We start from the raw sequence: 18,707 nt of genomic DNA on the forward strand, positions 1-18,707 counted from the left end.
CTCGCTCGAAAACTATGGCACTTTAGAAGGAGCAATTTCTCACACTGTTTTACACCACCAACCTCTCCCCATTACTGGTCACCAAGAAAGGTTTTATGCTTATAATTATTTTGAGTGATTACCAATAGTGTCCACTGCCTTTAACCTAGACTTGACTCAAGTCTCAATCTCGTGACATCCCCAGAAAACTATTGTTGCATGATGCTCTGCATGAATTCCCCAACCTGTTTCGCATGCATTCTCGGGACCACATAGTTTTTGGCGGATGCTACGGGCTGTTTCTAGTAAGTTATGGGTGATATGCTTAGGGACCTCTCACACGAGAATGGGACTTTGAATCAAGTCTAACCCTAACCCCAACCCTCCCCATAATCGCCACTCTGTTCGCGCACGTGGTCTCCTGTTCCAGTCGTCGCTCCGCCGGAAGTTCGAGTCCGTGCGAGAAGTGCTTAGTCTGATTATGGTGTTACAGTTGGCATGTTGCATGCATGGCCAGCCTACGTGGACATCTGTAAAGTTTTGACAGGCTTTACAAGCACATGACATGATAAGCCTTTATCCATGGGTAAAGGGGGACTTATACCTTTGCAAAGCTTGTTTTTAACCATTCGATTAACCAATCCTAATTAATGTAGATTTAATAAAACTGACATGTTGCGATCATTCCATTTCTAAAAATTGTAGTGTTTTGGAGACTTCGTTGAAAATCCGGAATGATAGTGTATGCATCGGAGTAATCTGAGAAAATTATCTAAAGGGCCTATAGATACATTTCCCAAATTCAAATTTTGGGGATAACAACTTATTTTGTTTTCCATTCTCAAAATGCTTCGTACTATTGAAAGCTAATGTTTTTCTATCCAAGTAAGTTTTTAATGCGATTATCACACGGGTCCGTATAGGGCTACTTCAATATCTATATTGTGTATACAAATATTTACGACGACATTGAAATAAGTAGAGATAAAGGCCCATCCACTGCAAATACTGGGATGTTTTCAAACTAGGGTTGTTTCAAACTGAGGTGTTTTCAAACTGGGTGTTTCAAACTGGGTGTTTTCAGACTAGGGTTGTTTCAAACTGGGTGTTTTCAAACTGGGTGTTTTCAAACTGTGTGTTTTTAAACTGGGTGTTTTCAAACTGGGGTGTTTTCAAACTAGGGTGTTTTCAAACTGGGGTGTTTTCAAACTGGGGTGTTTTCAAACTGGGTGTTTTCAAACCGGGGTGTTTTCAAACTGGGGTGTTTTCAAACTGGGGTGTTTTCAAACTGGGTGTTTTCAAACTGGGTGTTTTCAATTTGGGTGTTTTCAAACTGGTTGTTTTCAAACTAGGGTTGTTGCAAACTGGGGTGTTTTCAAACTAGGTGTTTTCAAACTGAGTGTTGTCAAACTGGGTGTTTTCAGACTAGGGTTGTTTTAAACTGGGGTGTTTTTATACTGGGTGTTTTCAAACTGGGTGTTTTCAAACTGTGATGTTTTCAAACTAGGGTTGTTTCAAACTGTGGTGTTTTCAAACTGGGGTGTTTTCAAACTGGGGTTTTTCAAACTATAGTTGAAAAAAGGTACCGGACACGTTTTGTTATTACCAAACCAGTTCTCACTTGGTCTATCCTAACATGCACACAAATAACAAACCATTGAACATTTTGACTCAATTGGTCATTGAAGTTTCGAGAGAACAATTTGACAGAAAAAGCACAAATTGTTGTAGATACTTTAAAGGGGCTCCAGGTGTGCAGTCTTTTAATATTTGAGTGGAAATTACCTCTTTCTAAGTAAGTTTTACGCTAATAATCATTTTGAGAAATTACCAATATTGTGTCCAAAGCCTTTAAATTTATTATCTTGGTGTTAAAGCCAGTGGACACTATTGGTAATTGTCAAAGACCAGTCTTCTCACTTGCTGTATCTCAAAATATGCATAAAATAACAAGCCTGTGGAAATTTGAGCTTGATTGGTCGTCGGAGTTGCGAGATAATTATGAAAGAAAAAAACACCCTTGTCACGTACGAAGTTGTGTGCTTTAAAATGCTTGATTTCGGGACCTCAAATTCTAAACTTGAGGTCTCGAAATCAAATTCATGGAAAGTTACTTCATTCTCGAAAACCACTCCACTTCAGAGGGAGCCGTTTCTCACAATGTTTTATACTACCAACCTCTCCCCATTACTCATTACTAAGTAAGGTTTTATGCTAATAATTATTTTGAGTAATTACCAATAGTGTTCACTGCCTTTAAACCTCACCAATTATATTATAGTATGATGGGGATAACCAACACCGTGTCGGTGTTGGAGAGTCAATTTAACACTACAGTCTCTGCAGTGATTTTTTGGGGTAATCTGCCAATGATTTCTTTTAAGGGGAAATCAATGTGAAGTCCCATGAACTCAACATTATACGGACAATGTTGACGCAGAACCAAACATATGGCAGTATTAATCAAGTTTACCATATACCTGCCTGTAGATTCGGGCTCTGCATATAATGAAGGCTATAATGAAGCCTTGTTAAACGCCCATCTTATTCACACACACAAACTTACTTCCAAGTCGAAAAATAAATAAATATACAGTGAAACTGACACTTCATTTAAAATGTTAATAACTGAACACTTTAAATCACTCGAGAGCGAGATGACAATTATGGCTCCGTCGCTCTTCAAAATTAATTGTGTACTTCAAAAGGATGGTCTTCAGTGGTCAAGAAGTTCGACCGTGGAGGAAGTTCACATAGGCGCGCACTTACCTCCAACACTCTCCGCACGTGACCTCTAAGACTTTCGCTATATTTCCCCCCCCCTTTTTTTGCGAATTTTTTTTTCTGCAATTTTTTTCTGTACATCAAAATTGCCACTGTCGTATTGCTTTTCAATGGGAAATTTTCTTTCTCTAAAAGGTTTCAAAAAGGGAAATCATTAAAACAAACAAAAAAGCAATTTGTGAGGCAATTCTAATGTACATGACAAAAATTACCCCGTACAACCGGGCCGCGCAAACGGGCATGCCTTGGGACTCGACTGCCTTCGTAGCCTTGCTCAAGGCAGTCGCATTATTCGCTCCGAAAAGACCCCGCTGTAAACCCACCCGTATACCCTGTGCATGGTGTGTGCGATCACACCGCATGACCCACCCGTATACACACTGTCACATCGTACGAATACTGTTCACACAAGTCATCGCACTCGTACCACTAACCGCATGCGGAGGCCGTTAGGCCGACAGCCTTGTCGGGTCTGTAACTTCCGGGTTTAATGTGTTGTATTGAAAAATTTCCACAAGTGGACGAAAATGGGGGGGGGGGGGGCTCTCGGATATGCTAGTATGCAGCTCATGAATATGTATATCGTTCGTCAGACCTATCAGACAACACAGGAAGTGAGGCAAATGAATTATTCATTTTGACGTCCAATCACGCACTTCCCTTATCACGACCTTTGGACCCTGCTATCATGCTCGTGTGTGGTGTAAACATGTCTCGTCTTTCGCGGGCATTATGGTAATGAACTGACCGTGGGAACTCTTCGGTTACTATGGTAATGAGGTCAGTGGCTTCAACACAGACCCTACAAGGCTGTCGGCCTGACGGCCTCCGCATGCGGATAGTGTACGGGAGCATCGTGTCGTGCGATGTTACGCACAGTGAATACGGGTGGGTTTTTATACAGCGGCGGTCTTTTTTCGGAGTGAATAATTCGACTGCCTTGAGCAAGGCTACTGCCTTCGGGGCACAGGGTTATAGGCCTATACGGTATGGATACCGAATGGTCCTTTTGGCTGGTGTTTGATCCCTGTACACTCAAATAAAGGCATGACACTAATGCTAATTACTCAAATCAATTATTACATACAAACTTACTTTGTAAAAAGCAATGGAGAGCTGTTGATAAAAACATTTTATAACACATTGTGAGACACGGTTCCCTCTGAAGTAACGTATTTTTTTTTTCAGGCCTGAGGTCTTTTATTTTTATTTTAGGCATCTGAAAGCACTCAAATATTGTGCATAAAAGTATTTTCCTTTCAGTATTCTCTTGCAATTTCGATGACAAATTTAATCAAAACTTTCACACATTCGTTATTTCATGCATGTTGAGGACGTACCTCGATGATAACGTAGGCTAAAAATAAAATACAGGCCGATTGCAATTTCGATGACAAATTGAATCAAAATTTTCACACATTCGTTATTTTATGCATGTTGAGGACGTACCTCGAAGATAACGTAGGCCACACAATTTAATAATGTTATTTTTCACGTGAAGAACATAACATGAAATTACACTCACCAGGCGTATAAAACTGCATACAAATTGTTAAGTAAAAAGTAAACGTGCATATAATACACTAGTCAACAACGCCACAGAAATACCCATTCAAAGCAAGGAAAACCATGAAACATACGGTAAAATGTAATAGTTCTGTATTAAAACGAAAGATGAACCCCTTTTGTCATTGAACGTGATTTTGAAGAGCATTTTGGTACAATTTCACAAAATTACTGCTTGTCAGGTGGAGCAGAGTGGAGTCTGGTGAACAGAGAGACGAATATCCGACCTAACAATTTATAAAGCGAATTGTTTGGTCAAGCCTTTCTATTGCTAATAAACAGACCAAGCTGGTTGGCACGGACGGCCTATTGATAATAAAATATTAGCAAAACATTCAATCGTAGCCTTTTAACATTCACGGCAAAATAGTATTAGAAACCGTGTATATTGTTTCCATACGGTATACTGCAGATGGCCAATTAGTGAAGGCACCCTTAAAAGCAGTAACGGTCAGTTTGGAAGCCTATCTTATCAGGCACAAAATACAAAGCAGGAACTGCATTAGCAGATGAGCCAGTGACCGAAGAGTGGATGTGATCACCTTAACGGCGATGGACACCTTTGGTAATTGTCAAAGACCTATCTTCTCACTGGGGGTATCTCAACATATACATACAAATAACAAGCCAGTGAAACTTTGGACTCAATTAGTCATCGACGTTGCAAAAGATAAATTAAAGAAAAATACACCCTTGTCGCACGAGTTGTGCTTTCAGATGCTTGAGCTGAGTTCTCGAGAATTCAGTTCAAATTTTATTTTTTTGAGAAATTACTCCTTTCTCAAAAACTACACTTCAGAGGGAGCCATTTCTCACAATGTTTTATACTATCAACAGCTCTCCATTTCTCGTTACCAAGTAAGTTTTTATGCTTACAATTGTTTTTAGTAAGTACCAAAAGTGTCCACTGCCTTTAAAGTTTAAAGGCAGTGGACACTATTGGTAGTTACTCAAAAAAATTATTAGCATAAAACCTTATTGGTAACGAGTTATGGGGGAGCTGTTGATGGTATAAAACACTGTGAGAAACGGCTCCCTCATGAAGTAACGTAGTTTTCGAGAAGTAATCTTCCATGAATTTGATTTCGAGAAATCAAGCATTGTTATCCCGCAACTTCGACGACCGATTGAGCTCAAATTTTCACAGGTTTGTTATTTTATGCTGAGATATGTTGAGATACACAATGTGAGAAGACTGGTCTTTGACAATTACCAATAGTGTCCAGTATATTTAAGAGGCAGAGACAAAGTTGGAAATTCATTGTGGCCAATCAACTGTGCAGATTGCAGAGGTGCACTACCAATGCAAGCCATCAATAACCTTTTGGAACCGTTAGCACTGAAACGCAGTGCTGTCGGTGTAAGGGTAAAACCAACATTATTATTGCTGAGCAATTCGTAATCTAATTCCAGTTTCTCATGCAAATTACGTTCAGAAAGATTAACTGCAAACCAGACAAAACGTGAGAGTTCTAAATCAGTATGATAAAAGCAAACAAAAATTCTTAATCGTTGACACTGAATTCCTTGCAACTACAAAACTTTATAGCTCTGACATGAAAGTATGGATTTGTTTCTTCCCTTTGATTTATTACTTTTTTTTTGATATTTTAAGAACAAACTTGTCTGACAACTGTTCAATAAGATGATTATGAATGACTATCTAGCTGAGGGACCACTTTTTTGGCGGTCACTATAAATGAAAATTCTGATTAAATTTTGATTAAATTTCGTTCGATTGTTATTACACAATAGAAAGGCTGTCTTCTTCTGTTTGGACAATGCAATTAGAAAGCAAAGACAGGTAACAGAAAAAGGTTGTGAACCAATGATTCTCATTTTTATAAAGTGACCAGTTTTTTGAGAATTCTTTTTTGAGACTAAAGTGAGGGATTTGGGAATACGGGCAAAATTAAAACAACAAGCAGACGTTGTTTTCTTTATTGACGCAATGCACTCTACATACAATGGTTTTTCGGAAAGAGGATTAAGTCTTCCGGCTTCTACTATCAGTTTTCTTTTCATATAAAAAATATGTGACCTTCATTTCAAAATCGGTTTATAAAGGATTCGAATTGAGTGCTCTCGTCGTTTTACCTATATAAATACTTTATTTTTTAATAAGTTAAAGATTTATTTCATTTAAGCTACCATTACAAAAGAACAAGGGACCCGTGTGCGGGCATACACAAAAAGGATAGAAGAACAAGTAGGCCTATAGGCCTAGGGAATTAGGTTAAAAGAAATCCAATCATTAAAGAGTGAATTGGGACAGATTATAGGCAGAATGCAAGGAAACAGAATAATGCGGGGAAGGAATTCCAAAGTGAATCACTTAGAGCAAGAAAATCTTGGAATTGCATTGTTTTGGGACCCGACGACTGTTTGTGACTGTGCGGAGCCCCTTGTGGCTCAGGTAGAACAACTATTAAGAAGGTAAAACAAAAAATACTGAAGTTACTTCGTTCCTCGAAGTAATATTTCTTACTCAAAATAATATTTCGTTCCCTCGAAATACATTTTATTGAGTGTTGTAGTGTTTCCCCTGCCCACACCCCCAAACTTAGAGCAATACCCAACCCCCATAAAAAATACATATAAAATGAATGGAGAAATGGAGAAATGCCCCCACCCCCTTCCTATTTTTGGTGTAACACCAGTATTGGTGTCAGAGTAAACTTGTTTTTGTGATCATGGAGTCATTATTTATCGCCAAGTGCCAATCTATATATCGCCTAGTTTTTCTAAGTTTTAAAAGGATGGTTCGCCACTGTGTAACATACTTGTATTTGTGGCTTCTATTAAAACAATGTATGCCTTCGACTCAGTGTTTTGTTTGTGCACAATTATGTCTATAATCTGTACCTTTATCGGTCTGCTAAAAGCGTGGCATTACGTTAAATACTATTTTGAACGCTTCAGCAAGACAACTCGTGGCTTATTTTTTTCGTGGTTTGCTGACCCACGCGTACCAGCGGCAGACTTGTGGACTTTAAAATGGTCTGCCACGGTGAGATAGTCGAGTTGTGGCGGTGCTCTCACGAGACACCATGCACCATTTGGTGCTCGGAAGGCACTAAATACTAAACTCCACAGCGGTTCGGCCCATCGGAGAATACCCGAGCGAGAATGACCTTATGACGTCATTTTGCATAAATGCTTGCATCTTTTATACATGCAAATATTAACAACCAGGTCCTAGTGGTTAGTCCACTCTTGTGTAACAACTCCCCAAACCTGCTGCTACAAATGTACTTGAATAAAGAGGTATGAAGCAGTACTTGCATCTTTTAGACATGAAATGATTAAGAACCAGGTCCTATTGGTTAGTCCACTCTTAACCTTATGTAACAAATGCCCAAACCTGCTGCGTGAGGATTACTCCTAGAACTGTTTCGGTTTCGTCCGGTTACGGGAGACGATAGCCGGACGAAACCGAAATAGTTCTAGGAGTACGTGAGGATCTTCGCGAACCGTGCCGGAATGTTCCGAGAGCACACGAGAAGTTCCGAACCGCCGTAGAGGTTAGTTTTTAGTGCCTTGCTCTCGCATGACTCTAGTCTTGGTTCCACACACAACCAACGTTCCAAAACTGTCAACGCTTGTAATGAACGAACGCTAGCGGGCGCTCTGTTTCTCTGATTTACGGATCTGAGCGCCCGCTAGCGTTCGTTCATTACAAGCGTGGACAGTTTTTGCCGTGCATAATCGGAACGTTGGTTGTGTGTGACCGCGCAACACCAATGGTCTTGGGACCAAGACTAATACATTCCTTGTTTCAATGCACATAATGCAAACTTTATCGCATGTACATCACAGGCCACCGTAGACTGTCAAAGTATCGATTACTTTATTTCGAATACACACGTTTTGGTACCAGATTTAAAACATAAACAATCACCGCCGAGAGCTCAAGGTATGCCCCTTATTATTAGCATAGAGTAATGTTATTAGTCACAGTGACTGTAGTAGTAGATTCGAAATTTCATATCTACCCACGGCCCATTTCCCCAGGGGCAAAAAGGCTCAAAAATACTGGATGAAATCAACAAAGGAACTTGCAAGGTAAGCAAACTGCCCAAAATCCCAACTTGAAATGTATTTTTCCCCAACTTATCCGTTGAGCTTAACATTATTATTAAAAAGTAAAACACAACTTACAAAAACGGTCACTGCATCTCATGATCTTGAATGATGATTGGGATAACTTTCCGTATGGCGCCACACCACTTTTTCACTCATTTTTACAAAAAGGGATATATCAATCAGGTACATTAGATACTATATTGTTTTATTTCAAATGAAAAAGTGGTGGCGCCATACGGAAACTTTTCCGATGATTGGAAAATTGTAAAGCCCAGGTTTACTTAATATTCCTAAGATGAAAATTATCCCCTAAGACGACTGTAATCTACAGACAGAACGACCAACAATCATCGTCACAAAACAATCCTTATATTATGAGTTAGTAAGGCCTGCATTAATATTGGAAGAGCTGTTTAATTTAAGTCATCCCCTAGTCGCAACCCGTATTTTTAAATATGACGATCCACTCCAGGTACTCCTCTAGAACTAGTATGTGGAGTTCCTTTGCTATCGTCTCCACGTTAGCGGAACAAACCTCTTCCGCTTTCGTTCTAGAAGTATAAGCCAAAGTGAGCAAGCAAGACAAAATTTCAATCAAATAATTTGTTTATTTCCATTGTAATAGGCTTGAGCGGTCTTGTAATATTAGGCTGCTATATTTTCTTACATACCCAGTTTATAAAGAAAACATCTTTTTATGACACATAACTCTTTGTTTTTATTGATTTGAAGAACTGTTAAAATTCTCAACAAATTTAAATAAAATTCCTTGCAGGCAGCTTGGCCTTCTTAGGCGTCATTCATCAGCTACACAGCAGTCTCGAGATGTGAGGAAAGTTAAGAAAACAAGTAAGATCTTCAAAAGACACAGTAACTGGGGCCCCGTGCTCATTTTTAACAAGTCTGACATTTGCAATAGAGTTGTTAAAAATTAGTAGAGACCCCCAGTTTACTGGGTCTAGACCTTCATCATCACATCCCCATTCAATGTGGTGCCCTGTGCTGTTGTTATGGTGACCTTTGCAAGGTTTCGATACAAATTTACATTTTCCCTCATAGAAGAGCCCCTTGCCAGCGTAAATTTGCTGTGCCCCTTCAAGAGTGAAGTTGAAGGCCTGCATATTCAAGTGTAGTCAACACATCAACAGAAAAATGATTTTATAACCGTAAAAATGATAATTGCTAAGTTTGGTGGCGATGTTATGAACCACGAAAGTTGTGAAGGCCAAACAATATTTTGACAAACAATTTGACAAGTTGATATATATTCCAAACCTTTATAGGAACTTTAGCTTTTTTAGAAAAGACAATTGCTAGGGTAAAAAACGTCAGGTCATGCCGTCATTAACTATTCTTTATTAACACATAAAGCAACCCTAAATGTGTGTGTGTTTTGGGGGGTTGTCACTACTTAATTTATTACTTGTGTGTGTGCCTGGAAAAAACTTTTCAAATATTTTTTTATTACAGACCAGGAGTTTGCGTATCTCATTGTGATTGACTTTGAATCAACTTGTTGGAAAGAGAAGAGAAATGGCGGCCAAGAAATCAGTAAGTTCAGTTAAACTTCAAGTTGTCCATGGTGGTCTCGAAATCAAATTCGTGGAAAATAACTCCTTTCTCAAAAACTACATTACTTCAGAGGGAGCCGTTTTTCACAATGTTTTATACTATCAACCTGTCCCCATTCCTCGTAGTCAAGAAAGGTTTTATGATAATAACTATTTTGAGTAATTACCAATTGTGTCTACTGCCTTTAAAGGCTGTTCTGGTACCAATTTGATGGCTTTTCTACCGCCAAAATAAGTTTCAAATTCTTGGTGCTTTTACATGGATACTTTAGACGGTGTAGCGATAACAAGTACAAAGTACTTTGGCTATGCAGGATGCCACCTTCAAGATATTATTAAAAAAAAGCATTAGAACGAACTAGTGCAACATCACCATACAGCCATCAAGAGGTACGCTACCTATACTTTGTGGACGGCAAGAGTTGCGTAAATCAGTATCCTTTTCAAAATCGATAATGATGAAGGGAGAACCTTTGAAATAATCCATTTGCGTGTTAGATTTGAATATTGTTTGTTACAATGACGTGCTTGATCACAAGTTTCTACTTCAATTTGTAATCCTCAGACTATAGAGACAGTTTGTATGTCGCATGATTCGGGGCAAAGATTTCGCATGGTTATGTAAGACTAAAGACCGAGTCACACTGCAGCGATAATGAAAACGATAACGATCATGACGCAAAGAGAACGCATTCTATTGGTTGAATGAGCGTGTGCGTGTTCTGCGTGGAGCAATTCAATCAATACCATGCGTTCTCTTTGCATCGTGATGGTTATCGTTTTCTTTATCGCTGCAGACAGTGTGACTCGGCCTTAAGAGACAGTAAACACCCTTGTACACAATCCTTGGTAACTCATCTGGAGGTTGCTACACAAGAATTTGTTCCAAACCAATTGACATAACAACTGTCTCTAAAGTGAGAGAAATGAACAAGACTTTATTCAAATCTAACTCGCAAATGGCTTATTCTAAAGTAATGCTGGTCACATTTGAAAATCAGTGTTCTCACTGAAAGGGGTCTCCAGGATAGACAAGAAATAAATAAATAAATCAATGAATAAAAACATCTTTATATTTTCATCTCTTCAATAGTTGAGTTTCCTGCTGTGCTACTCAACACATCAACCGGATCTGTTGAGTCAGAGTTCCATACGTATGTGCTACCTGAGGAAAATACTCAACTCAGTGAGTTTTGCACAGAACTCACTGGAATAACTCAGGTAAACTCTTAACAGCTATTGACCTAACACTGTCAGTTTAAGCCTGTAGGGGGTGTAGGGGTGGGGCAGGAGGCTGGGGGTCATTTGCCAGTGGGTGGGTCGGGGTTGGTGGAGACCATGACAGTCACTCATCCAGTATGCCAAGATCAAGGTTCAAGTTTAATGTGTTACATGGGCTCATTTAACACTTTTGCCGGGGGGGGGGGGGGGGGGCAGTTTAACCCCCTCGTATTATGTCTTTGTTAATACTACAGCCACTCCAGCCCTTTCATAACATTGGAACAAAAAATTAGAATATGAACACCAGAACTTAAAAAATGAGTGCATCACAAGGCTAAATTTTTACCTTAGAACCTTAAAGGTGCATACAACAAGCAATAATAATGAGGTAAATGGCTGGCCTTGAATGTTGTCAAATAATTTAATTTAAAAATGCATAAAAAAAGAGTTGATAGCCTGACGTTTCGACCCTAGCAGAGTCTTTCTCAAAGGCTAATGATAATACAACACACATGGACAGGTATCTAATCTAAGTGTAACATATAATAAGCAGTGAAGTGGAAATACATGAATAGATAGAGCGAGGCAGAAAGCACAAAAAAGCAAGGGGTAAACAATGAATAGGGAGACGAACATGACAAAAGGGGTGTTGGGATTGGAGAGATGGGGGCTGGTTTGACCACAAATTTAATTTATATTCTGTTTCTCCTACAAAAGATGATCAGTTTGATACATGGACGTGGCTGTGGAATGGGAGCAAGGTTTCAGGGACAGTATAGTCTCATCGATTGGATTTCTAAATAAAAATAAACCATTGTTATCTCTTATAAATAAGAATTTGGATCATCACAACAGAAAAGGGGTCAAACTACACGTAATGCCTTGGGCTTTTAGAGTTGTATTTGTATAGGTGACACAATTCTGATATAACAATTGAGGATGGGATTAAGAGATGTGTAAGAAGGTGACCTGTTAAAACTCATGCAAATCACTTTAGTTTCTACCAGGGATGAGAAATTTCAGACTTTTATCTGAATTCAGACTTTTTAAGTCTGCTTGGTAAACCAAAAATGATACAATTTTCTCCAAATTAAATGGGGCGGGCTCTTTAATCTACTTCTCTAGCAGACTAGCAGTGAGGATACTCAGGCCTGATATTTCACGGAGGCAACGAAGGCGATTGCCTTCGTGTCCCCTGGTCATTGCCTTGCTGTCCTTGAAATGCTACAGTACAAATTTGCAATTTCATCATAGGGTGCCCTTTACCAAGAAGATAATGCCTTGGTGCCCTTGCCCTTTCAAAAACGAAGCATGCAGCCCTGGATACTGTTCCCAAAAGCTCCTTGGAATCTATAATTCCAGGAGCTATCAAAAGGTGAAAATGCCATAACTTCAACATACCTCCTAAGATCTGGATCTAGGTTTCAGACTCTTTCGTCAGCAGGGACTCTCAACCCTGACTAGGCCTACCAACCTTGTTTTTGAGTAGTACAGGAAATAAAGAAGTGAAACTATGTACCTGCTTTGTATGGCTGTATAAAACGAAGAAAGACACGTACAACCGCGACGAACTGATTTGAAAACATATTGATAGAGCTGCTTAATGGCTGATTTTGTGCTTACTACGCGAGTTTCTATTTTATCGTGCTGCTAGCCATATAAGCACACTAAGGCAGGCTAACCTTTCGGTGCTTACTGTATGAAAATGAATGATGTAACAATGCAAATCCATGGGGAACGCGCAAGCTGGCCACCTTATTTTCTTGCTAACCTGTGAAACACGCTTACGCTTAATTGGGCTCATTAATTGTGAAAATTTGGGCTCAATTGGATATCGAAGTTAGAAGAGAATAATGAAAGAAAAACGCCCTTGTTGCACAAATGTTAGTGCTCTCGGAAAGGCTTCAGGCTTAAGTTTTTTACCATCTAAGTGAGAAATTACCTCTTTCTCAAAAACTATATGTGACTTCAGATGGAGCTGTTTCTCACAATGTTTTATACATGTACTATCAAGAGGCTCGTTACCAAGTAAGTTTTTACGCTAGCAATTATTGCTAGTGAATACTAGTAGTGTCCAGTGCCTTTATGCAAATGTGTCTGCATATTTTTTTCTTCTTTGACTCCTTAGGATCAAGTGGAGGCAGGGATCCCTCTGAGATTTTGCCTGAGCAGGTTCTCCCGCTGGCTCAAGGAAAATGAAGAGGAGAAGAATATTGTGTATAACTGCGAAGAAGAGGGCAAGAAACGCTGCACATTTGTTACCTGGTCTGGTAAGTTGTTTGTGACACTGGAACTGACCTAGTTCAATATCATCAAAATAATTTTGGTTGTGTCAGTTTTGGATTCAAGGTTTTTCCTGTGTAGTGCATAAGGCCTTTATACACATATGCTTAAACCAATTATTTTTGTTTGAAGGTGGAGTCACATTTTGTTTGTGTCAAGGTAAAGCTGATGTACTTGCAGAATTGTCAAGAGAGATACAATAAAAGTCACGTGTGAAAGTTTCAGCTGAGTAGTGTCTACTTGCTGAGAAAACAGCAACAACTTTCGCTGTATATTCACAAGAACGTCAAGTCCAGATAAGGTTAGCTCGGTGAAAGCGAGTACAAACCGCATCTCTGGCCCCAGCATTCACAAACAGCAATCAATTCTCAGAAAAATGAGAAATGATTCATGCAGGAATCATTTCTCAGACATATAAATGTTTGATTTGTTTTTTTCTCTCTAATAAACGGGGGCATATTCAGATAAAATAATTGTGTAGGTTGCTCACTACCACTATCATCTTAAAGACACTGGACACCTTCAGTAGTTGTCAAAGACCAGTCTTCTCACTTGGTGTATCTCAACACATGCACACAATAAAAAATCTGTGAAAACTTGAACTCAATTGGTCGTCGAAGTTGCGAGATAGCAATGGAAGAAAAAACACCCTTGTCACCTAGGTGTTTGCATTCATGCTGAGGTCTCAAAATCAACTTAAATATTTTACTGAGAAATTACCTCTTTCTCAAAAACTACATTATTTCAGAGGGAGCCGTTTCTCACACTGTTTTATACTCTCAACAGCTCTCCATTGCTTGTTACTGAGTAATTTTTTATGCTGACAATTATTTGAGTAGTGACTTCAAATAATTGGATCAATATGTAATTGAACACTTTGAAATTGTAACGATTAAGTGTTTTTTGTGATTAGATTGGGATCTGAGTGTTTGTCTTCATTACGAGTGTCGTCGTAAACAGCTTCAGAAACCCCACGCTTTAACTAGCTGGATAGACCTCAGAGCTACATATAGAGTGAGTATAAAAAACCATAATAACCAAGTAGTGTTAGTTGACTGACCAAGTAAATGTTACCGCAAACCTGTATAACTTATTGGTTAAAAGTTTGACCTGCTGTTTTGAACAATGTCAAATGTTGCAATGACAATATCCCAAAATGCCCCTTGCGCTGCCGCACTGACCTAGATGTACATTGGTCTCATTATTAAAAGGTAGTCCCACATCTTGCAGGAAATACTGAATGTTATAGCGCAAGGAGCGTCACTGAGTGACGGACATGCTCGCTATATAAGAAGCCACTATGATTATTATTATTGGGGTAATGCAAAGCAGGCAGTGAGAAATGCATGAACTGTTCTATGAAGAGGCAGTGATTATCAGGCGTTTTATCATTTAGGATGATAAAAGAAATTTGCCGTGTCCAAATTGGTTGCTGTGGCTAATGCTAAGGGCATACTGCCATTGTACAGGCAACATTGTACAAAAATATTCAATCAAAGTTATAAGGGAATGTTATAAACTGTGAACACAGTGTCTACTTGCTGAGAAAACGACCAAAAAACTCTTGTGTTTTCACAAGAATGTCAAATTCATCCATGCATGTACTGTGTCTGAGATGAAGTATTCAAGCCATACCACGAAGGGAATCCTTTCTCAAAGTAGTTTCTAATACCAACATTTGCAAAGTAAACCTTTAAGGCCATTAATTTTTTTATTATTCCAATCTATGACCCTACTTTTAACTATAAAGAAGTTATTTTGTTTCCTACTTGCTGTTTTTTATATTTTTTATATAGAAGTTTTATGAGCGCAAACCAAATGGTCTCCATGGTGCTTTGCAGGATGTGGGAATAGAGTTTCATGGAAGACAACACTCTGGTAAGCTTGGAACACATGATGACCTATTGACCTCTTTTCGCGGGTTGGATCAACATTATTGTTTAATATATTGGAAAATAAGAAAAAACAAACTTTGTCATATGGGATAAGAGGCATTGCATGGTGAGGTATCATTATACATGTACTTGGTTTGCTTGCTTTAGTCAGACTAAAGCAAGCTAGTCGAAATGTTAAGACCAATTAAGAACTCACGCCGCAGTAGCCGATTTTCTACCTTTCACCCAGGTAGTAGTTAATGAGCAGGCAGTTCTTTTCAGAACTGGGAAGTCTCCCATATTCCAATAAATCTACTCTGCAGTAGTGAACTATAAAGCAAGACAGGTTCTCAATAGAACATAATCTACCTGGCAACTAGATGCAAACACATGGTGTTACAGCAAACCAAATCAACATTAACTTTCTAATTTTATTTTTTGACAGGTCTTGACGATGCCCGCAACACCGCCTCCCTAGCGTGGCGTTTGATGTGTGATGGATGCCTTATGAAGATTACACGTACTATGCCTGGGGTAGGTCAACCTAGGTCGTTTGTTAGAACTTAGTAGAAAGAGCTGCTACAAGGTGCCAGGAAAATTACAAGAAATGATCTGCTGATGTATTATTCCTAATCTTATAGAACAGGCCTCTGATTTGTCAATGGCCGATTTCACGAAACGCTAGGATTAATCTGAGCATCCCTTCCTAACTCAGGATGGGTTCAATTCGTTCTACGTACTTGGATACGGAACTGAACCCGTCCTAAGTCCTAAGATTATTCCTAAGTTAAGAGGAGTTTGGTGAAATCGACAGCAGGACTAAAAACTAAAAAAAAACATGCCATCCAGTTGTTTGACTTTTAAATCATTGGTTATGTGGTCTCTTGGAAAACATTGATAGACTGTGGTAGCTGTTAAGGCCCATATTCCAACACCCCCACTTTCGGACACCCCTACCCCTATGTTTTGTCACCCCTTTCCGTAACCCTTTCAAAAGATCACAGCAGTCACCAGGGTGCCAACAAAATACAGAAATTGGGGAAACCAGCAGATGGGTTTTGGAGATTGTCAACCCTCTGAATTCCTCCTAATATGTCAAGTTTTTTTTTTAAAGATTAAAATTAACACAATGAATACACTATATTTTTTGAAGCCTCTACTTGCATTATGTCCCACGCTGGGTCAATGGCATAATTATCTGTGTCGGTGTCATCATGATGACAAAATTAATTTTAACTATAAAAGGAGTTAATTAAATTAAATATGAGCTATGGGATTTTACTTTTTTTTAGGGGGGGGGGGGGGCTCAATGAGTCGGACTAAAGTCATAACAAGTTTCGCAAGTCTTAAAAACCATGTGTAGTTGTAGTAGATATTGTAAGTTTTGTATAAATTGTTGATGCTTTTAGTATTTATTGTCAAGAAGTTGAATGGTCAATATATATAAAATTTAAATTTCAGTCAGTACTTTTCTTTGGTGTCATCTTTGGGTTCTGTTTGATTTAATTTCTGTTTGAGTCATACGTAACTAAGTCGTTTTCGATGCGATATATTTTCTGGGAAAATATCCTTTTTCATTAAAAAAAAGAAATAACAACGTTGGCTTGTTGAAAAAAAAAAAAATTATTCCTAAGAAAGACGGATGAGATGTGAAGAATTTGAAAATGTATACTGTTATAAATAAACTCATACATACGTACAATAACATTTGTTTGGCATGTTATCATCGATTTGTGACTGACTCATTAATCTGTTCGGTCTTTTCTGTTTAGTCGCTGGGCACGATTGATAAAAACGGTTGGGAAAAAGAAAAAAAATCACACTGGTACTTTTAAGCCCTAGGTGACACTAGATAAAGATGGTTGTTAAAAAGAAAAGATTGCTTCTTTTAACTGTGGGTGACGCTCAATTAATATTGTTACAAACAAAAATAGAAAGATTGTCCCTTATTTATGTGATTTGTTACCATGGAGTACATTTTTCTTTTTTACAGGCGCAACAAATTAAACCAAAACCGGCAGCTCATTCAACGACTATGCATCATCAAAACGTACACCAAACCACACCTGCTGATAACAAGCACGAGGATGGACTAGTGAGTCACACGCAGGGCATTAGTAACGAGGCAGCGAGTAATGGCGTCATGTTCTCGGAAACATCTACAACGACTTCTCGTGGTTTTAAGATCTGGGAGGATCGTAAATGTTCAGAGTCTGTTGTTAACGTGATAAAACCTAAAACATCAATGCCGAGTTTGAATGGAAACAACTTTGAGATGAATAAAAACCGTACAGTCCTACCTGTTCAAACTAGACTTGTAGATCAGAGTCGAAGAGAGGAATCCAAATCTTGTAATGTTAGGACAGAGATGAAGTCAGTTCTACGTACCTTCAATACCAAAGACAATTTGAGCAGCCATAGAAAGTCGGTGCTTGATGGCATGAATACTGCCATGTCATCAACAAATGCAAAACTGAGTAAAAACCGCATTCTGTCAGCATCAGCCAGTTCGAGGAACTCAAGTCATTTTACCAAAAGTACAAGTGTAAAGTGCATTAGTACATCAACAGTGAGCCCCAATCCAAACACTTTGTCATCATCTAAAACACATTCGTCTATGACTAGGAATCCCTCAACATCTTCAGTCTTAAAAACCCCACTGAATACTCCCATACAGGGTGCAAGAATACCCACCCCATCCAGCGGGTTTAAGACGCCCTACGCACCTGTACCCTACAGAACCCCGGGTTCAACAACCCCCAGAACACCCTTGCAGTCTAATCACCCTACACCCTCAGGTTGTAAAATCACCCCGCCCATGTGCGGGTGTGGTCGTCGGGCTAAGAGGCGCACTGTAGTCTCACCCGGTCCTAATATTGGGCGTTTCTTTTACTCATGCACGCTTGGACGCCGAAGCAGTGAGGTTGGGCTGCTGGACGTGACCAACCATAAGAAAGGGTGTGGCTATTTTAAATGGGAGTCGATGATCTTAGCGGGGAAGCGACCTTTGACATCACCTGCGACTCTGCAGAGTCAGAAGATTATGAAACGACAAACGGTTGAAACTCAAAATACAGCAGAATTTACATCACCTGCTTGCACTGTCCGAACCTTACAGGCTGGCTCTGGTAGTAAGAGACTTGGCATCACAATGAGGGATGTTATCCGCCAGAAGAATCAGTTCAACAAATCATAGCGGATAGAAATGAAAATTAAGACAGTGGCAAAATAAAACGGTAACATATATCACAACAACTGAATGAATGGTGTCAAATTAAATCACATAATTATTTGATTTCAGAAAATGTTTTATATACACAATCAAATTTATAAGTTAATAGCA

The 18,707-nt window shown here is 39.0% G+C and overlaps 1 protein-coding gene across 1 annotated transcript; it reads left to right on the plus strand.

Annotated features, from left to right (window-relative positions):
- Nucleotides 1-8,216: 8,216 nt before the first annotated feature.
- LOC139944517 (ERI1 exoribonuclease 2-like) lies at nucleotides 8,217-18,639 on the plus strand. Its single transcript, XM_071941557.1, has 9 exons — nucleotides 8,217-8,394; nucleotides 9,191-9,264; nucleotides 9,886-9,966; nucleotides 11,080-11,207; nucleotides 13,336-13,477; nucleotides 14,404-14,504; nucleotides 15,287-15,368; nucleotides 15,810-15,898; nucleotides 17,358-18,639. The coding sequence occupies exons 1-9, from the start codon at nucleotides 8,369-8,371 to the stop codon at nucleotides 18,558-18,560; spliced, it is 1,926 nt and encodes a 641-aa protein (XP_071797658.1). The 5' UTR covers nucleotides 8,217-8,368; the 3' UTR covers nucleotides 18,561-18,639.
- Nucleotides 18,640-18,707: the final 68 nt, after the last annotated feature.

This window comes from Asterias amurensis, chromosome 11 (assembly GCF_032118995.1).
Source record: "Asterias amurensis chromosome 11, ASM3211899v1".
Taxonomy (NCBI): Eukaryota; Metazoa; Echinodermata; class Asteroidea; order Forcipulatida; family Asteriidae; genus Asterias; species Asterias amurensis.

Coding starts and splice junctions, on each gene's coding strand:
- LOC139944517 (XM_071941557.1), top strand. CDS start 8,369: ATGAAATCAACAAAGGAACTTGCAAG. Junction 8,395..9,190: donor TCAACAAAGGAACTTGCAAG/GTAAGCAAACTG, acceptor AATTCCTTGCAG/GCAGCTTGGCCTTCTTAGGC. Junction 9,265..9,885: donor GAGGAAAGTTAAGAAAACAA/GTAAGATCTTCA, acceptor TTTTTATTACAG/ACCAGGAGTTTGCGTATCTC.